This window comes from Nothobranchius furzeri, chromosome 8, assembly GCF_043380555.1.
Source record: "Nothobranchius furzeri strain GRZ-AD chromosome 8, NfurGRZ-RIMD1, whole genome shotgun sequence".
Taxonomy (NCBI): domain Eukaryota; kingdom Metazoa; phylum Chordata; class Actinopteri; order Cyprinodontiformes; family Nothobranchiidae; genus Nothobranchius; species Nothobranchius furzeri.
In genome coordinates, this window is record NC_091748.1 from 65,550,061 (window position 1) to 65,569,802 (window position 19,742).

General features: G+C 42.5%; 2 protein-coding genes across 16 annotated transcripts in view; one reads left to right on the plus strand and one right to left on the minus strand.

The window, feature by feature from the left end:
• The first annotated feature begins 1,064 nt into the window (after positions 1-1,064).
• Positions 1,065-3,035, plus strand: LOC107392824 (IFI30 lysosomal thiol reductase). Its single transcript, XM_015970848.3, has 7 exons — positions 1,065-1,333; positions 1,866-2,054; positions 2,153-2,224; positions 2,304-2,396; positions 2,462-2,614; positions 2,687-2,755; positions 2,884-3,035. Exons 1-7 carry the CDS (start codon positions 1,094-1,096, stop codon positions 2,941-2,943), a joined length of 876 nt encoding a protein of 291 aa, XP_015826334.3. The 5' UTR covers positions 1,065-1,093; the 3' UTR covers positions 2,944-3,035.
• A 78-nt stretch (positions 3,036-3,113) lies between these two features.
• Positions 3,114-19,742, minus strand: part of LOC107392825 (3',5'-cyclic-AMP phosphodiesterase 4C) — a 115,698-nt gene continuing 99,069 nt past the window's right edge. For 11 of the 15 annotated variants that reach the window (XM_054752195.2, XM_054752194.2, XM_054752197.2 and 8 more), the window contains 12 exons: positions 18,590-18,663; positions 18,417-18,505; positions 18,203-18,315; positions 15,720-15,813; positions 13,056-13,228; positions 12,884-12,982; positions 12,626-12,790; positions 12,445-12,544; positions 10,308-10,462; positions 10,036-10,158; positions 9,737-9,919; positions 3,114-9,656 (listed from right to left, as the gene is read on the minus strand). In XM_054752195.2, coding sequence (XP_054608170.2) covers positions 9,084-9,656; positions 9,737-9,919; positions 10,036-10,158; positions 10,308-10,462; positions 12,445-12,544; positions 12,626-12,790; positions 12,884-12,982; positions 13,056-13,228; positions 15,720-15,813; positions 18,203-18,315; positions 18,417-18,505; positions 18,590-18,663 — 1,941 coding nt within the window. In that variant the 3' untranslated portion in view covers positions 3,114-9,083. The remainder of the gene's footprint in view (positions 9,657-9,736; positions 9,920-10,035; positions 10,159-10,307; positions 10,463-12,444; positions 12,545-12,625; positions 12,791-12,883; positions 12,983-13,055; positions 13,229-15,719; positions 15,814-18,202; positions 18,316-18,416; positions 18,506-18,589; positions 18,664-19,742) is intronic. The other 4 variants (XM_070554217.1, XM_054752209.2, XM_054752202.2 and 1 more) reach the window with 1 other exon arrangement.

Here is a 19,742-nt window from a genome sequence, read left to right on the forward strand (position 1 = left end):
CAGGATTTCTAGGCACAGCCAAGATGTGGAGGGCATCCGTTTTGGTGGCCTGAGGATCAGGTCTCTGCTTTTTGCAGATGATGTGGTCCTGTTGGCTTCATCAGAACGTGATCTTCAGCTTTCGCTGGAGCGGTTCGCAGCCAAGTGTGAAGCCGCTGGGATGAGAATCAGCTCCTCTAAATCTGAGACCATGGTCTTGATTCGGAAACGGGTAGAATGCATTCTCCGGGTCAGGGATGAGGTCCTGCCCCAAGTGGAGTAGTTTAAGTATCTCAGAGTCTTGTTCACAAATGAGGGAAAACTGGAGCGTGAGATCGATGGGCGGATTGGTGCTGCATCTGCAGTGATGCAGGCGTTGTACCGGTCTGTCGTGGTGAAGAGAGAGCTGAGTCAGAAGGCGAAGCTCTTGATTTACCGGTCGATCTACGTTCCTACTCTCACCTATGGCCATGAGCTTTGGGTAGTGACCGAAAGAACAAGATCACGGACTCCGAAGAGTGGCTGGGCTCTCCCTTAGAGATAGGGTGAGAAGCTTGGTCATTTGGGAGGGGCTCGGAGTAGACCCGCTGCTCCTCCGCATCGAGAGGAGCCAGTTGAGGTGGCTCGGGTATCTGGTCAGGATGCCTCCTGGACGCCTTCCTGGTGAGGTTTTCCGGGCACGTCCAACCGGGAGGAGACCTAAAGGTAGACCCAGGACACGGTGGAGGCACTATGTCTCTCACCTGGCCAGGGAACGCCTTGGGATTCCCCCGGAGGAGCTGGCTGGGTAGAGGGAAGTCTGGGCCTCTCGTCTTAGGCTACTGCCCCCGCGACCCAACTCTGGATAAGCGGATGAAAATGGATGGATGAATGTTAGAGCTGTACAAAACTTCATACAGAGATACATCAGATATGTAGAACAATCCACAGGTAAGGAGGTACAACAGTGCCCATCTTCCTACTAAAGTATTTAATCTGTCATTTGATTTTGAATCAAAACATTTTAAACCCTGACTTGGAAACTAATCCTAATCACATTTTATGTAAAGTTGTGACAAACTTTCCGATTTCAAAGCCATGGAAGGAGGGGTCTACAACACCTGGTAATCAGACGATGATGGTGGAAGTTTTAAGACCACTTGGGAGGAGCTTTTCAGTCCTCTCTGATTTTTTTTATCTCAGAGCTCAGAGGACATTCTCGCCGAGACAAAACATGAAGTTTTGGGAGCAGTTGGTCGTGACTCTTATATGTTGTTATGACTGGAAAAGTTCTGGGATGTCTCATCCTAAACCAGCCTGTCGGTATCCTCCTTCTCAGTGGTGTCGTTCTCTGGAGATCGCGGTAGAATGCAAGGTGAGACTATCGGAGGGTCAGAAGGGACTTTTTTCATATGATTTAGTTTAAATTGAGTCTAAATGTTATAGAATGTTAAAAAGCTGAGCATTTCATGTGTGACGCGCATCTAAATGTAAGGAGATGCTTTTATTGATGTTTTTAAGGTAATTACTTTTAACTGATGCTTTGAGTTCTTATCTATGAAATATTACATTTATTTCTCATTTCTAAATTGTTTTGTATTATTTTTGGAGGAACTTATGTTTATGTCAGCATCTGATTTATCGACCAATAGATAATTCCTGCTAGTTAATAACAAATATTGCAGTTCTAAGAGGTTTTTTCCTAAACACTGAAAGCTGTTTACAGCACAACCAAAGGTTTCTGGGCTTAAATGAAAGTCATGCTTCAGAAATTGAACACCAGTGGTTTTTCATGTGACTGGACAGAGAAGCTCTGGGTCACTTAATCACATTAAAAGTGGTACGAGGCAGGAAACGCCACTAAACAAATCTCACTCCCAATACTATGGACCTCTTCTGCATTTCAGGTTCAGAATCAGTGCATGGAGCTTAATGCCATCAAGCCAAACCAGACTGTTCCTCAAGTATCCGTCACCCTGTACTACGAGAGTTTGTGTCCAGACAGCAGACACTTCATCACCCATCAGCTGTTCCCCACATGGACCATGCTGCAGGACATCATGTCTCTCACTCTAGTGCCTTACGGAAACGCTAAGGTCCGTTTGTTAGGTTTCTAATGCAGGAGCGTTCCAAAGAAGGAACGTGATCAGTAATGTCCTCCTTCCTTCTAAAAACTTTAATTTCTCACTTGTAGGAAATGTTTCCAGCGAATTCTCCCTTCGCCTGCCAGCACGGAGCACCGGAGTGTCGAGGAAACATGATTGAGGTTTGTAAGCAAACACCTTTGCATTATTACGACGATGATGATGAGTGGAGCTTTTAACTCTGATCAGTCTCCTCCTCAGGCTTGTATCATCAGTTTAACTGGAAACTCACTAGCAGTTCAAATCATCTACTGCATGGAGTCTTCCACAGATGTCCTCGGTGCAGCAGAGTCGGTAAGTGTGGAACTTTTGACTTTTTCACATGGCGGATTAAAACTAACGGTTTCCTTTTATAAAAGTGTCTCCAGCTTTACGCTCCCTCTGTGTCCTGGTCCAGCGTTGACTCCTGTGTCAGCGGAGATTTGGGACATCGGCTGATGCATGACTACACTGTCATGACCAGAGCTCTGAATCCGGTCCACTCGCACGTCCCTTGGGTTACATTTGATGGGGTAAATAAAACCCATGTGGAATAATAAGAGGCTTCTGTACCCTTTCCTCCATCACGAATCGTTGTGTTGCAGGAACACACGGATGAGATGGAAGACAAGGCGATGTCATCCCTCTTCCATTTGGTTTGTGAGCTCTACAAGGTGAGCATTAGTGAATAGAAGGGTTTTTTATTCAACACCTACGTTTCCTTATGGCTTTCTCTATTTTAGCTATGATTTTGGAGAACTAGGGCACCAGGAGGCTACTGACATGTCCTTGTCCTTCACAGGGAGTGAAGCCTCCAGCCTGCACCGGAGCTCCAGTCAAACTGAGCAGAAGTGGCTGCTAAACTCACTAAAATCCATTTAATGTGTCTGTAACCTACTAAAAAATACCAGTAACCCTTAAAGACAGATCATTAAAGTCCTTTGTAGAAGTCTCTATTGAGTGAATTTTTCTAAAATGTCTTTAAGGGGAAAAAAGCAGAAATTTTTAGTCTCCAATAATAAAAACAGCTGGTTGTAAATTTCCATAAAATTTATTGGCATTTTTCACGTGAAACACCCTGAACTCCCGAAACTCTTTTGGCTTCAAATGCAAAAAAGAAAAAAATAACCAATAATAATAAATTCTTTGACAAACATTGGAGTGGCAGACATTTACAGAGTTGTAAAGTATACTTGTTTTTTCGGCTCCAGAACATGAATCAGTTATGCTGTTACAGTACTTTGTCTCGACACATATTAAGAATAAATATTTTAGACATTTTGCACGACACAGAGGCTGGGGGGGTCAGACGACGAGGTGTGAATGAAGGCAGTATAAACAGAGTCAAAGCAGGCATGCTCCTGCTTTGCCACACATGTAACACTGGGTGGCGCTGGTGAGCCACAGTGCTGAATTTACCATAAACCCTCAGACCATTCAACTGCTTCAGACAGGAAAACGCTCTGGGCCGAAGTTTCAAGTCTGAAAAGACTAAATGATGAAAATGCCACAGTTTGCTTATTTTTAATCCAAAAGCATTTGGAGTGGTTTAATGTTGCAAACAAATAAAATAAAATCCCTATCAAGTTGCTGTTTAAAATGTCTCTGGGGAAAAAGCTCTTTTTATTGTTTTTAAAACATTTGAAACAAGTTATTTCTGGTCTTTAAAAGAAAGTATTAATTTTAAGACTGTTTTAACCCTTTAAAGCTTTCAAAATGAAGTGATTTAACTGGTTTAGTTTAAAAACAAACTATTTAATGCTATTGTTACTGATTTATAATTATATAACAATATAACAACAATAAAGAAATGCACCTGACCCTTTCCACCTGTAGATCCTCCACCAGGGGGCAGCAGACATGTGTAGGGCCAGAAATGGCGGGTCTCTGATGAAGGTACTAATCCTAATCTAGATGTTTAAAGCCCGTTAGTGGTTTGATGCAAATTAGTGACCTTCATCTGCAAGTGGTTACTGCTCTGTTAGATTATCTAAAGTATAATCACATTTTTTCTGAAGTTCACATGATGCAGATTCTTAACAGGTGGTGTGTGTGTGTGTGCATGGACGTAATTTTCACTTTAGAAGTGGGGGGGACACGGGGGTGGGGTATCTTTACAGTATGTTCTAATGGCAAACAGGCTTCAACACAAACGGTGGTTTTCTGCTTGGCCCTAGAGCTCAACCAGTGTCAATTTAATATAGCGTAATATTGGTTTTGGATGGTGAAAAGTGCAGGGGTCAAAACTTGACTTTGGAAAAAGTGGGGGGGACATGTCCCCCCTGACCCCCCCAAAATTACTTCCATGTGTGTGTGTGCGTGCTGTTATAAGAATCAAAAACTGGACATTTTCATCATGTTAAAGCCTCTAAAAGGAATAGCTGAAACTCAAAGCTGGATTTCTGACTACTTGACTGCTAACATTTATAATCTACTAGGAATAAAATAGATTTAATCAACCCAGGACTTCTAAATGAAACACTAAAGTAAAACTTTTATGTTGTTGATGTTTAATGCTCTGTTTAAGGAAACAATAGTTTAGAATTTTTCCAAAACTGAAGAAACATAAAAATACATTTAAAACAAAACAGTCTGAGGGTCAGCATCTAAAAGCAGCACGATGGTCCTTTAACACGAGGCGTACGCCTCGCCTATCACAAGTAAGGCTGATCAATAAAGCTTACTAACTACATCAGTAAAATACTGTTAGACTAGTGTTTTCTACAACTGCCTAACCAGGAAGCAAATGTAGTGCTGGCTCACCTCCCGGTTCGTCGACCTCAGCGATGAGCACTGCTCTAGACTTCATGTGAACTTGGTACAGAAAAAAAATAACACACAAAAGTCATGAAACGCCTGAAACTACACACATTCACAGGTCTGGGCAGCAAACTCTTCCTACGCTGCACAAAAACTATTCAAATGCTGCTTTAAATACTATTATTATTATTAATGTGTCATTTGTAAAAACTAACACTATAAAGTTAATGACGTTGATACAATCATCTGTTTAAAATCTCTAGAGTAGAAATGTACAGCTTTGTAGGCTGGCAGGTGTGTGTGTGTTATCAACACTTGTGGCACGCTTTCATCCCGGTTTAACAGCTTCCACCGAAGAAGACCCATAACCTGATGGGTCGCTCTCCGGCTGGTTTGAATGACAGGCAGCTTGGTTTTTGTCACAAGCTTCCAAAACTGAGCTCTACAGATGTACCTGATGGCAGGGCAAGAGGGCACAACTCACATTTATGACTTTTACATTTTTTAATTAATCTTATTTATCTCGGAAAGTCACTCAGGGGATACCTATAGAGCTCCGGGAGTTGACGTCACTTCTCCCGGGATGCAACAGTTCAAATCGAAACGGCGCCATATTGGCATGCAGAAGCCTGCAGCTGGACTATTTATTGTCAGAAAACTCAAACAGGAAATATGGTAGATTCCTGATGTGCCCCAGGATGCAGAACAGACGCGGACGACATAAGGAATGAGCCATCTACAGGATTCCCCAAGATCCGGAGCGCCGCAAACGTTGGATCATTGCAGTAAAATGCGCTAGTGACCGGGCTAAAATGAAGCTGTGGGATCCCGAGAGTAAAGGTTTTCGCTTATGCAGCGACCACTTCATATCAGGTACTTAAACCAACGTTTCCTCAACTGTGTATGGTATTATTTTAAATGCTTTTATTACAATTCTTAGTGGGCTTCCTAAACTTATTTTGGCGTGGCTTTTTCTGTCTTATTACTCATAGCAACAAGTAAACGTCACGTTAAACGTTGCCTCGTGAGTTCTGCGTGCTGCCGTTTACGTGTTTTATGATCACAGCAATTAACCGGCTAAGCTGTATTTCATTTTAAGCAATGGTTGATCAATTGTCAGATCACACATAAAAAGCACTTTGGATTGCTATTATCGGTCTCACCGAGACAGATCTCAGACAGATCCTGAGACGCTCCTGCCTGACATATTTATTTTATTCACGGAAAACAATCAAACTAGTGATTTCTCTTGGCGTTCAGTTTATACATTCAAACAGCACAGCACTCCATTTAAACTACTTATGTGTAAATCTGTTATTTGTCCATCCATCCAATTTCATCCGCTTATCCGGAGTCGGGTTACGGGGGCAGTAGCATCGAGAGGCCCAGACTTCCCTCTCCCCAGCCACTTGGGCCAGCTCCTCCGGGGAAATCCCAAGGGGTTCCCCGGCCAGGTCCGGTAAGAAGTCCGCTCCGACAGCTTCTGGCGTTTTTAAAAAGTATCCCAGGGGCACGATAAGGGTCGGAGATGTTTAGTCTATTTAATTTCTGACTATATAAAACGATTTCTTCGGTTTTAAAGTGTGAAGTAAACTCAGACGAAGTCAAATCCAAGCCAATACCGTCCATGTTCATGTTTACGATCCGTGTTTACCTTTTTTTCCTGCCAATATGGCGTCTACTAACTGAGTCACGTGGGGTCCGGAGCTCTATAGTGAGGATAAGGAAAATGTTTAAGTGGCTCATTGAATTTATAAAATGATGAGAGGCTGGAGTAACTTTCTAAGTTCACTTGTTTTTTCAATACATTTACAGTAGTCTCTAGTATAAAACAATGCCTTGTCAGTTGAAAAAAGGGGAATAAGGCTCTGGCACTCCTGTTTCATGAAGTAAAATTTTGTCTAGTCCTGACATTTTGACATCTCGCTTCTGACTGGCTAAGAGCAGCGTGACTCTACCACTGGCTCCATTAGGGGTGGGAATCAAAAACTGGTTCTTGTTGAGAACTGGTTCCCACTGTTTCATTTCCTAAGAATCGTTTGCCATTTTTGCAAACGATTCTATCAATTCCAGTCTGTGTTAATGACGTCACCACGCAAGTCGTGTAGCTTACGCATTAACTCAGATGGAAACATGGCGCCTAAGCGGCACAAGCGCTCGGTATTTTGGTTGTACTTTACAAAATAGGATGTCAACAGGGCAACTTACAATACTCGCAAAGTAGATATTTCATCAGAGGGAGGAAACACCACGAATATGCAAAAGCATTTATGCACAAAATATGCGATAACTTTAAAGGTGCATTATGTAGAAATGAAGTAAAAATGACATACTGTGGTAAAATGTGGTTACTGCAACTACAACTCTGGAGCTTTTTGCCGGCGCTGCAGTACTAGCTTGTAGGAGACGCGGCACCCCCCACACTGTTGGTAAACAGTAGTTACGCCCCTCCTTCCTTTGTTTTGGAAGGAGAAAAACTGACAATCCCCGCAGCCAGCTGGATATGAAACAAGTTTCAGTTTAACCTTCCTTCCAAAATGACTGGAACATTAGACTTGTTTGGGATTTTCTCATTGTAAAATTCTCATTACTTTCTTACATTCTGCACCTTTAAAGTGAATGTTGTGTTTTCCACCCGCTCCGGACTAGAGCAATGCAGCAGCAGCAACGTTTGTACATCCTTCTGTTAATACTGCAGGTAACCAACTCCCACCCCTATAATCCATTGTCTTTACGATGTTTTCTCTCCACAAATAGCATACGCCTGAAGGAGTTCTGCCATGTTGTGGAGTTGCTAATGCTAACGGTTAACTTCTACCAGTCGAGACATGATCTGCTATCTCCTGGATGCTAAATCAACAACAGCCTTCCTTGTTGTCAGCCAAGACGGGTGAGTCCATGACTGCTAATTTTCAGTGGGACATAGATCTGTCAGACTGAGTGTTTGCCCGTCTACTTTCTATTGGTGGCTACTGCAGGTAATAGGGGTAGAAGACCATTGTTGCATTCGGCCTGCACGTTACACTCAGAGTGAATGATCGTATTTTAAAAATAACACGTAAAAAACGGTTTCTCAGAGAACTTGGGTCTGTAAAATCTCATCTGTGATGAGAAGAATCTCGTATGCTGGTTCTTCTCACCCACCCGAGCTCCTGCCCTGCCCTCTGGTACCGGCAGTCAAATGTTCTGTACAGTTATTTTGTGATCTGTAGGCCTACAGAGGGTGAAGCCCTTTGTGTGACTGAAGAGAAGAGCTGAACGGTGAAGACGGTAAAGTGCTACTGCGGACTGGAGGCACCCTGATTTTAAAAAGCACAGAAACACACATGAGACTAGCAAACATTCCACAAGGAACAGCACGGAAATTAAATAAGAAACATTTAAAAACATTTAAAATAAGATGTAAAAATAAACTAAAGCTCTGACTCATTATACAGGCAGTGTCTTGTCTTCATCACAGGTGAGACTCTGGTTCTGTCCTGTGGTGCTACGAGCTGGTTCAGGATCTGATTGCTTCAACTGCCAACTTCTCTATTAAAGGGTTGAAATAAACTTGGAGACGCACGTTTGAATGTGGTCTGACAGGAAAGACGGTTTAAGGGTGGGGTCAGGGGTTTTCAGTACGACTGTGCTACATTAGGTTGATGCTTCTATTCATACCCTGAGGTTTAGGTCCATCCATTTATCACACTGCTCCTCCACATCCTGTATTTGGTTAATGATTCATTCCACACGTCACTCCCAAAGAAAATAAACCACTCTTACATCGACCGACTCAAATATCTTAAAACCTAAATGAAAACTACGGTGCAAAACTATTTTTCAAGACCCTGTCACACCACTGTGATGCGCACTCGCTGCTCACGTTCGGACGTCACAGTTGTTTAGGAGGAAGACATTTCCTGTACTTTTGTTACCTTCTGGTTGAGTACAGGCCTCGACTCCACGCTTCTTCCTGGTTTAAATGCAGCAATATTTGATTGGAATGATCCAAATTAAAGCTACAGCAAATCAGGACCAAACAAAAAGGCCTATCAGGCACTCAGACGGAGGCTAAAACGATTCTTGTTGCTGAAAGACAAAAATGAAAAAGACAGAGGCGAGGTTCTCCTCTGTTCTCCAGAGCCGGTGTCTCCAGTGTAAAGGGACTGTGGTGATTTTACAGACATTATTGGGAAATGCACGCCACGCCTGCTCCTCCGTGCGCTCTCTTGTCTCTGACGGGGCAGCTCGTATTGGTCACTACGTTCCCAGTCGCAGGCAGGCCACGCCGTCGCTTTCCTGGCTCAGCTCTCTGTCCCTGTCAGCACCATCTTGCCCCGGGGAGCCCAGCGTCCTGTGGGGGTGGGGACTTTTGACCGACATGGAAGCCAAACTCAGGGTCCGAGACGGGTGAGGCGAGGGGGGACGGTATCTGCTGCTGTTAATACGAGGGTCTGGGGAAAGAGAGGGGGAGGAGTCCTGGTGCCTGTCTCCACCTGTCTGCGACCCCTCATCTAAGGGGCTTTCAAGGTCAGAATCCCCTTCTTCGTCATCCTCCTCCTCTTCCTCCAGGGTGAGTTCAAACTGGAATTTGTCTCCTCCCGCTCCCCCTCCTGTTGAGGAGATAGCTCCTCCAGCTCCCACAGCTCCGTCTGCTGGTCCCACCTCAGCATGGTGTTCATCTGGGCTCGTAGGCGACGGGCTGCGGGGGATCATGCTCTGGTACCACTCCCTGTTGTCCTCCAGCGTGTCCAGGATGTCCTGAGCATCAGGGTGCACCAGGTCTGCCCAGGTCTCCCACAGAGGATGCACGATGTAGTCAATGAACCCCACCTGGTGACAAACATTGTTACAAACAAAAACAAAACAAAAAAAATAACAACTGAACTGAAGGACATTCTGAGGTGTATTACCTGGCTCTTTTCTATGGAGGCGTTGTGTTTGTCACACATGGGACTGATTTCCATGCCCTTGTCCCGCTCTCTGTCTCCCTGTGTGAAGAACTCCACCATGATGCGGTCCGTCCACTTCCGGTAAAGCTCCAGTGGTTTGGTTGGGTTGCTCAAGTCAGCACAGTGGACCATGTTCTGTAGAACCTGCAGAAACACAAAAACTCACCATGCTACAAACTGCTTTGTTTATATCACATTTGTGGAGTCTAAACATCTTGTGTGTATTATGGGCACTGGATGATGTTTGGATCTCCTCTAACCTGGATGCGGTCAGAGTAATTGTCGAGTAGCAGGACTCCCAAGCTCGTCACCTTCTTGGTCTCCACCATCGTCTTCATGTCTGCCAAGAAGTTCATGTGTTTGGACATATCTGTGGCCAGCACCTGAAGAGGTTCCCAACATTACAGTTTAGAAAACAAGTATTACTATAAAGGCCTTTAACAACATTAAGTAAATACAGAACCAGTTCTCAAAGCCCAGCTGATCTGAGAACCGCATTAGTATTTGATAAATAAACAAAAGAATCACCGACCATGTCGATCACCATCTTTCGGAGGGAGTCCTTCTGCTTCTTGCTGAGGTTCTGGAAGATGTCACAGTTTTCTTCTTGCAGTAGTTTGAAGCCCACAGCGAGATGATGGTTCTCCAGAACTGAGGCATCGTTGTACATGAGAGCTAGCTCAGAACCTGCAAGGGGGTCAAGTCAAACGGTCAAAATCAAACAGAACGATTACAAGGCATCCCTACATAAGACGAGGATTTGAAGACTTGTTTTATTCGAACACATTTGCAGTGGTCTCAAGTATGAATGCAAGCCTTGTGAGTCGATTTCAGCGGATAAAGCTCTGGTGCTCCTGATTAAGGAACACAGGTGAGCAAGAGGAAAGGTGATATAAAGACGACAGGATCTGGAGTCTTATGCCCTGATATTTGGACATCTCGTCTCTGACTGGATAATAGGAACACAACTCCACCACTGATTCCATTTGCTCTGCAACATTAATGTTTTATCACCACAAATAACACAAGCCTGGGGGAGTTCTGCTGTGTGGTGGAGTTGCTAAGGCTAACGGTTAGCTTCTACTAGCTTAGATGTTCTTTGATGTTTCCTGAACGCTAAACCAACAACAGCCTTCCTTGTTGTGAATCCATGAATGTTAATTTTTAGTGTGGCGTAAATCTAACTGGCTTTTCTAATCTGAGCGTTTCCCTGTCTATCTTCCATTGACGGCTAATGCAGGAGATAGGGGTAGAAGATCAGATTTCAAAAAGAACAAGTAAAAAACGTTTTCTCAGTGAAATTGGTCTTTCGTGGTCCTCCACACGTCACTCTACAAAATAAAATAAACAAAGGTGCCAAGACTTACCTTGTTAAAACTCAAATAATGCTTTAAAAGCTAAATAAACACTTTTATTTCAAACATGCCAACATTAGTACATTCATTTAGTTTTTCTAAATAAATCAAATGTATTTTTGGTTATGTGGAAACCATAAAATGTAAAAGGAAAACACATTTTTCATTCAACATAACTTTATTTTATTGTTTTCAGATTAATCCAAATCTGGTTTAAATATTTTGTGGGACTGAACAAATTTTAGACTAAACCAACAAAAGGGTTCTGGTTTACTGATGTCAATACTTTGAATTTAAGAAGACTAACAAAACAACAAGCTTTTTTCATTTCACTAAAACTTTTACCCATTTTTATTGTATGTGTGCTCCATCAGGTAACTCAACTAATTTAATAATTGTACTGAACCATGATAAAATGTAATAATTGATAACTGCCACAAAAACATGTGAATCACGCTCCCTGAGAAATCTGAAATTATTAGAGCATTCTTTAATATAAATTAGGGCCGTGACTCAATAAAAAAATTGTATAGAATTAATTAGAGGCTTTGTAATTAATTAATCTAAATTAATCACATTTTTAGAGTGTTTCTGTTTTAACTTAAACTTCTGTTTTCAACTTTAAGACATGTTGTTTGTGATTGTTTACAGAGTAGTGAGAACACGGAGCGTTCTCCCAGCGGCAGCCAGATGCCTCTCATTTGTCTGACTACTTTCATAAACTACTGTTAGGGCAAAGAATTATTCTGTCTGGAGCTTTCAGCGCTGCACAGATGTTACGTAAATGTTAAAAATATAGCTTACTGCAACTTTTGTAAAGTTTCCGGTGCCACCAGGCAGCTGCAGCAGAGACGATCTCTGAAAAATGTCCGCGACACGGACTCCGTTGTTGTCTGGAAGTTTTTTTTTCCAAGTTAAGAAAAGAGGCGGACGGGTTTCCTAAATCCTGCATCAGTCCAAGCAAGGCAACTTCTTTCTGTTTTTATTCTGATTTAGTAGACATTAGCACTGTGCATTGTTGTGTGCGTCAGTGATATTCGGTCTACGAGGAAATCATGCAATAACAAAGGTTCCGCCTTTCTCGAAATGCAAGCTGTGATTAAATGCGTAAATTTTTTTTAATGCGTCATTTTTTTCTAATTAATTAATCATAATTAACGTGTTAAAGTCCCGGCCCTAATATAAATACATGGTTTTTAGTTCTTTTAGTTACCTGAACCTTTATTTAAAATGAATGCGTTTACAATCAATTTAATTGTAAATAAATGTGTTTATGTATTTATGAAGATGGTGCAGAACCAGAGAGGAACCTACTGGTGTTAATGAGGAACTGGTTGGTGACACCTGGATGGTCGACATCGTGGATGGCGCTGGCGAACAGAGCGGCCATGATCTCCAGGTCTGTGAACACGGCCTTGAGTAAACAAAGACAAACATTCAGAACAAATCAAATCTCAACTGGAAATGATACAAAGAATTACAAAGACCAGCTCACCTCTAAAGCAGGAGTGGACAGGAGGACGTGGGTAGACTGCACCACGTCAGCTGCATGGATGTTGTTGTGATACGCTACGTCCATGTGGTAGTGGTCCTCCAAGGTCATCATGAACGTAATGAAGGTGTCGATAGGCACCTTAAAGGTTTTCAGAAGGTCGCGCTCCTGACAGAGAAGAAAACAAGACATCAACCCCTGAACGACCTGCTCTGGTGAGGAATTCTGACCAAACTGAAATGTTCCGCATCGACACCCTACCTGGAAGATGGAGTACATGATCACCGTCAGAGGACGATTTCCTGAATATTCTGCTAATTTGAAAATATCCATACCCCAACGACTAAGGTCCTCGATTTCCTGTGAGGCGGGGAAAAGGACACGTAAGAGAACACAGTGAGATTTCTGTCGGTGTGTTGGACAGCGATTCTACCTTTGCCAGCTGGCTCTCGTGAGGTGTGTTAACTCCAAAGCGAGGGATGCAGGCAGACGCTAAGCTTGGACTCTGTGTGGCCTTTTTCACACCACTGATCTGTGACATCGGCCTCTTCTTCTTCTCTTTCTCCTTTGAAGGCGGAGACAGGATCTCCACGTCATGTTGCTTTTCTGCAACACAAAAACAGACGGATACAGTTGAAGGGAAACCTGTGGGGAAGGGGGCTTTGCACCGACTCACTACATAGTGTAAAATATCATTTGGGGAGATCACCCATACTTGAGTAAAAAAAAAAAAAAAAGCAACAGTTGAAATTTGGTGATTAAAAAACAAAATCAAATCTGAAAACCCAAATTTGTAAACTAAAGTGTGACCCCGATCTTACAATCCCGGTCTGACCTCCCCCCTGCTTCCTCACAGAATGAAGCAACACTTAAAGCCAGTTTTTTACATTTAAACTCACATCTTCCTGCACATATGCAAGCTTCAGTCAACTAAAAATCACACATCACCCTAACCCTAAACGCTGAGCTGAACCCAAATACTAAATATCACTAAACCATACTAAATATCACTAAACCATACTAAATATCATTAACCATACTAAATATCACTAAACCAACCAGGAAGGCAAGGAGCCCTCCATCCTGGTGACACCACGGATGAAATGATCAGGATTCTCCGCTGACAGATTCCCCTCCAAATGACTAAAACCATTTCCTGTTTGCAGAATAACAATCCACACTCTAGAAGCTAAAACAAGTCAAACGCGGAAACAAATATATTTCCCGTGCTTGTGATGAAAGAGGCTTTTTAGCACAACACATAAAAAATGACCTTGTGTTCAACAGCATCTCAAAAACACATTTCAACACAAGTGGGACAAACGATGAACATATGATATGCAGTTTTCTGACGTGAAGGAATTTAAATGTAGGAAATATTATTGATGATGCTTCACAGGCTGGGCATTTCTTAGCCCAGTGAGTAACGATCACAATGAGAGAAACAACAGACTCCATCTGTTTCTGGTTTGGTGACATAAAAGGTGCTGTCCCAGGAGACATGCTTGTGTTAAAATGACTCATCTGTTTCCGAATATACCAAATAATATAATAATCCTGCTTTGACATCACGATGAGACCGTTATACCTCATGTGCACACATCATCTCTCCTATCTTCCAGCCACATACTCCCTCTTCCTTTCACAGCCAGGCACCAGCGACTGCCTGAAACCCCCCAGATCTGAGCCTCGATACAAACACACGACACCGTAAAGACACACAACGACCTGAATGGCAGCTTTGCAGGAGGCACCGTCTGGCTCCTCTCACCTCTCTCACAATGCCTCCTCTTCCTTACAGCCAGAGACAAGGAGCTCATTTCCAAACGCAACCGAGCTCGAGGGACTCATCTTAAAACAACGTCTGAGTGACAGCGCCATCCTCGTTCGGCTGGACCATCCTGCCAAAGGGGCTGCTGAAGACTGAATCTCCTATTGATGAAACACGCCGTTGAATAATATTGAACCCCGTTGCCACGACAACGCCACACAATGTGTCCGGGAATGCTCTGCTGCTGCACCTCCTTTCGCTTCAGAGACGGAGAAATCCTCACCTTCTTCTTCTCTTTCAGAAACACCCTTTTTTTTGGGCTCATTTAAAAAGAATTGCATTCTACACTTCAGTTCCTCCCACCTTTTGTTTTATCATCTTCTCCAATAAAATAACATCCTCATTTTAAAAAATGTCTATTTTTGCATCATTTTCTTTTACCTTCCATTTGAATCTCTTAGTCTGGTTTTATACAAACATTTACTGGGAAGCGTTCAGATGTGAATAAAGCTAACAGCACACCTTTAATAAAACAGGTGATGCATTCATGCAAATCAGACTTTTTTTTAGATCTCAGCCTCACCTGAACCGCAAAACACTGACATGTGTTGCTCTGCAACAAAGGCTTTAGGAACATTTGGGGGTATATAACTGTACCTGAGGCGACGTTATGTGAGACAATCTACAAGCAAAAATGCGTCGTTAAAAGTGTGTGATCCACAGCTCAACACAGTCATCTAAAAACACACGTCACAGCATAATTTTAAAGTTGATGGAGTTTTGACTTCACCAGGTGTTTCTGTCTTCTCAAACCCCCCAACGACTCGCCGTGGATGGCTGCTCATATCGAGCCAGGTTCTGTTTGGGGGCTTCTTCCTGTCAAAGCCCGTGGGCCGCCATCCAGCATGTTTTAGTTGTTTCCCTGTTCCAGCACACTTGATTCACCTACTCGGCAGCTCACCGATCTTTACAGATGCCTGTTAAACAGCTGCTGGTTAAAATCAGGCGTGTTGTAGCAGGGAAAAAAACAAAACATGCTGGATAGCGTTCCTCGAGGACCAGAGTTGCTTACCTGTGTTAAAGGGGAACGTTTCCCCTCCACTGCCGCTGCATGCTTGCTTACCATAGGGATTAGTGTAAAGTCTCTCACACAAGCCAGTGACATGATGCACTCTGCTGGGTTTTCTTCCATAGGGAATCTTTTATCCAACTGGCATAATGAACTGAACTCAATGCACTTATAAGTAGGTTCAATTGGAATGTTTGTGAAGTGACACTTGTTGTGACCTGGTGCTGTATAAAGATACTGACTTGAACTGAACTCACCGAGGAAGGTGTTGGCGATATAATTTGACACCTGATTCCCTGAGCGGCTCGTCTCCGACAGCTGTGTCAGCTCGCGGTTCAGCATCCTCTTAAACTGTATCAAAGAAACAAGAAACACCAACAAAAACGTGGCATTAACCTGAGTGGATTACACACAAATAAACACACGTCTGGCCTTTTAACTCATTCACTGCCAAATAACGACTTAAGTCGTCATTTGCATTTTGTTACTGTGTGGGCATCAGAACGAGCCCCCGCGCCGAGAGAACAAACATCTCAGCTCTGAAGCCGATCTTCATCCGCATACGCCACACGTCACGTGATCAGGAAGCAGAAAATCCATGTGTTAGGAGATTGTTTTGGGCCGTTGCTGTAAAAAAAGTGAGGCGCGAACCGGAAAAGCATCTGCCGATCACAATTCAACAACGGATTATGAAAGAACAGATAACGCTCGAAACGCGTGGATGATGTAAGAGGTGAGTCTCCGCTTTGTTTTGGTTGTTTTTGTGTCGACATCATCCTAGCGTGCAACGTTCTGTGACTCCTAAAAAAAAACTGTAAAAACGGTGAGAAACGCTGGCAGCGAATGAGTTAAAGAGCTGATTTTTCATCTGTTAGGTAACTGTGTAGCGATCTTTTTAGAAGGTAAATAAATACACGTTGATTGTACCATTGAAGATAAGTGAAAAACAACGATAAAAAGCTTTTTAGACTTCCACTAACTGGACTTTTTTAGAGAAATCACTAATAGGTGCCTTCTGATTTCAGTTTGCTCGTTTCGGCTCACTTGTGAACACTTTTAAATCTAGAACGCTTTAAAAAGTTAAGTATGTCCCACACTTAAAACTTCCTATTTTAACTAAAGAAGAAGGAAAAAATGAAAAAAGTTCAAAAACCAGCTGTTTTCAGTTTTTTAAAAACATGAATTATTAACAGATTCTGTACAGTAAAAATCTCTGAATCCCTTCCAAAAGCCTTTAATGACAACCGTTCCTTGTTGAATCCATTTAAGAGAAAATCTATCCAGAAAGCTGGCGTGTATGGGCAGGTTAACACAACAGAACCGTTTCTACAAATGTGTTTATTGTGATCAACTTGTTTTCCGTCTGTAATGATGAATAACTGACACAAAATTGTTTTGATTTAAAAGCACAAAAGAAAACAATGGAAAAAGTGTTTGAAGTGTTTCTGGAGGAAAATATAAAAATAATGACACCACTGACACCAAAAGTTTGTTCCTCAGTAGATTTGATCACTCTGGTAGTTTCCACGGCGATTATGTAACAGCTTCGGCACGCGGCAACTGAGGGAGGAGGGAAGGGAAAAGCGATCGGGCAGAAAGAGCAATGCTGCAGTTTTCAAACAACTACTCTGTGATCCTGGAGCTACGACAGAAATCTGCCATTGTTTATGGTGGATCTCCTGTCTCCTGCTCAGGTAAATGTCTTCATCTCATGCAATCACAAAAAGACACATTTACACACTAAATCCCTTCAAACCAAAGCTCTGATGAGGATGCTTTAACTTTACATGCGCATCCTGTTTGTCACACACATTTTGGAGTTTGAGCCTGTTTGTTTAATCTGTTCCTGAGTCAGATTCACTCAGCATTCTGCCACCTATAAGCCATCAGTACATCCCACTATAAACAAGGACCGCCAGCATCCCTCCCCGACACTCACCTGTCTGAGTCTCCACCACAGAGCAAACCAGAGCGCCAGTAGAAGCATGGCAGCCTTCGCATGTCGGTGTAAAAGCAACTAAAACCCAAGTTTGTCTGCTTCAGTGATCGGCTCTAATTTCCCCTCTAAGTCCTGCAGGATGAGCTGTCTGTGGCTCAAAACAGATCAAGATGGAAGTGAAAGTTCCCAGAGTCCCAGGTGCTGATCTGAAGATGAAGGGGTGCAACAGAGATGAAGGGGGGGAGTTTGGAAAAGAGCTCTAACAGCAGGAGACATGGGGTGTGACTGCAGTGACTTATCCAGCTACGGTTACACACCATCAATGAGAACGAGGGAAAGAGGGAGAGGCAGTGAGGAACCCCCGCCCCCCTGTCCTACATGCTGTCCGCCATTTCTGTCCAATCACAGGCGCCTGGCTGCAGGGGCTGGGTGGAGGAGAGAGATGTGATAGGCTGACTCTGGGATGCAGGAACCACACGGGGAGGAGAAGCTGAAAGAAGTGATGCTAATTAACTCTTTCAGAGGAGGGGAGTGATACTCATGAACTCTGGTGTTTGTTCCCACAAAAAAGATTTTTTAATTCTTCTTTGACTATTTAAACGCTTAATCTTTTATTTTCACGGATATGAAACATTTTCTGCTTCATGTGACCTGAATATGATGTGATGTGTAAAACTGCTGTAGAAAAGATAAAAATGTTGATTTCTAAATTTAGCTTTTTTATACTCAGTTTTACCAAAACAATTTAAATAAATCAAATCTTGCTGAGTTTATATACAATTAAATTAGCTGTTTGTTCACCTTATTTGATGCCATCTCGCTGACTGAGTGTCTCGTCTGCAGCGTCTCCAGCTGGTCCAGACACCAGTCCAATTCTTCCAGTGTTTCCACCGCCAGCTTCTGATAGGGCTCCTCTGAAAAGTGACAAAAACACACACGGTGGGTCAGAGATGGAACCAAAACATCCATGTCTTTCATGCTGCAAGACTTATAATTTTAAGTAAGTTAAGGAAACCTTGTTCATGAGTGACAAAAGCTGGGGACACCGTCGTACCTGAAAGACATGGTTTGCACATAGGAGGCTGACTGGTGCCTGTCGGACGTCTGAAACACAACACAAAGGGTTAATTTAGTAAATTAAACAAAGACAGCAAGCAGTTAGTCATTCAGCTGCTTTCTTGTTCTTACTTGTTTCCAACACGGTCCTGAAGGTGTGTCAAGGCAGCAACGTTACTTCTCACAGTTCGAAGACTGGCCAGAACCTGAGGCAGAAAAACTAAATTATACATTTTTGCACAGAATCAGAACTACCTTTCTAGGTGTCACTAACACCATGTAAGGTGGGCTTTATTATAGTGTGAAACTGCAGCCAGCCTTTAACATTTGTAACGGAACGGAAGACTGTGTTTCTTTCCCTTCTTAGCTCAAGACCGGTCTGCATGAGACATAACTCAAGGTCTCATGCATTCCTTCTAACCTGCTTATTTTCAGCTCAACAGAAGAAAGAAGAATGAACTCTTTTCTTTTAATTAATCAAAGAACTCTATTTTAATAAAGCTAATCCATCAAAGTGTTAGTCAACAAATAAGATGTGACTAGTGAGTAAGGTGGTTCGTGAAGGCACGTGGATTATCTGGACAGCGTAGATTTTACAACTCTTGTTTGATGAAAACATCACAGCAGAAAACAGCAAGTCTGTGTCTGATGTATTGTGGCCACATAAAACAGTTTTCACTGCACTCATTGATGGATTAAATAGATTAATGGCATCAAGTTGGGTAAGGACCTACACATCAGTGTGTGTGACAACTAATGGGACTTTAACTTTAACTTAACTTTAAAAGTCAGTGTGTCCGAGCATGGCCTGCTGAGATTACAGCTTCAGGATATGGCAGCGTGAATTAGATCTAAATACAAAAAGTGAAAGTGAAATCTTCTTTCTTTTACAATTGTTTACGCAATGTGTTTTTAGCTCTGTTGGACTCAAGAAGACAGAAAATAATGTTTTTATGATTTAAACAGTTGTGAATTAGTTAGATTGACATTGCATGAGGTCTCGAGGGCCATTACCAATTCTTGACTCCTATTCCCAAGTCCGGTTTGTCTCAAAGAACTATAAATAACTGAAAAATTCTTTCTAAATATCTATAAAATTATGATCCTTGAAGTAAAAAAAAATTCCACATGGCGGATCTGTTGCTGCTAGCATGAATTAGCACATAGCAACGAGTGTTTCTGCTTAGCACTGTTGTACTTCAGATTTCTAATTTTCAGATTATCAATCTCAGATTAGGTCAATTACAATGAATATTGATAAATGATAAATGACCCACACTTGTAT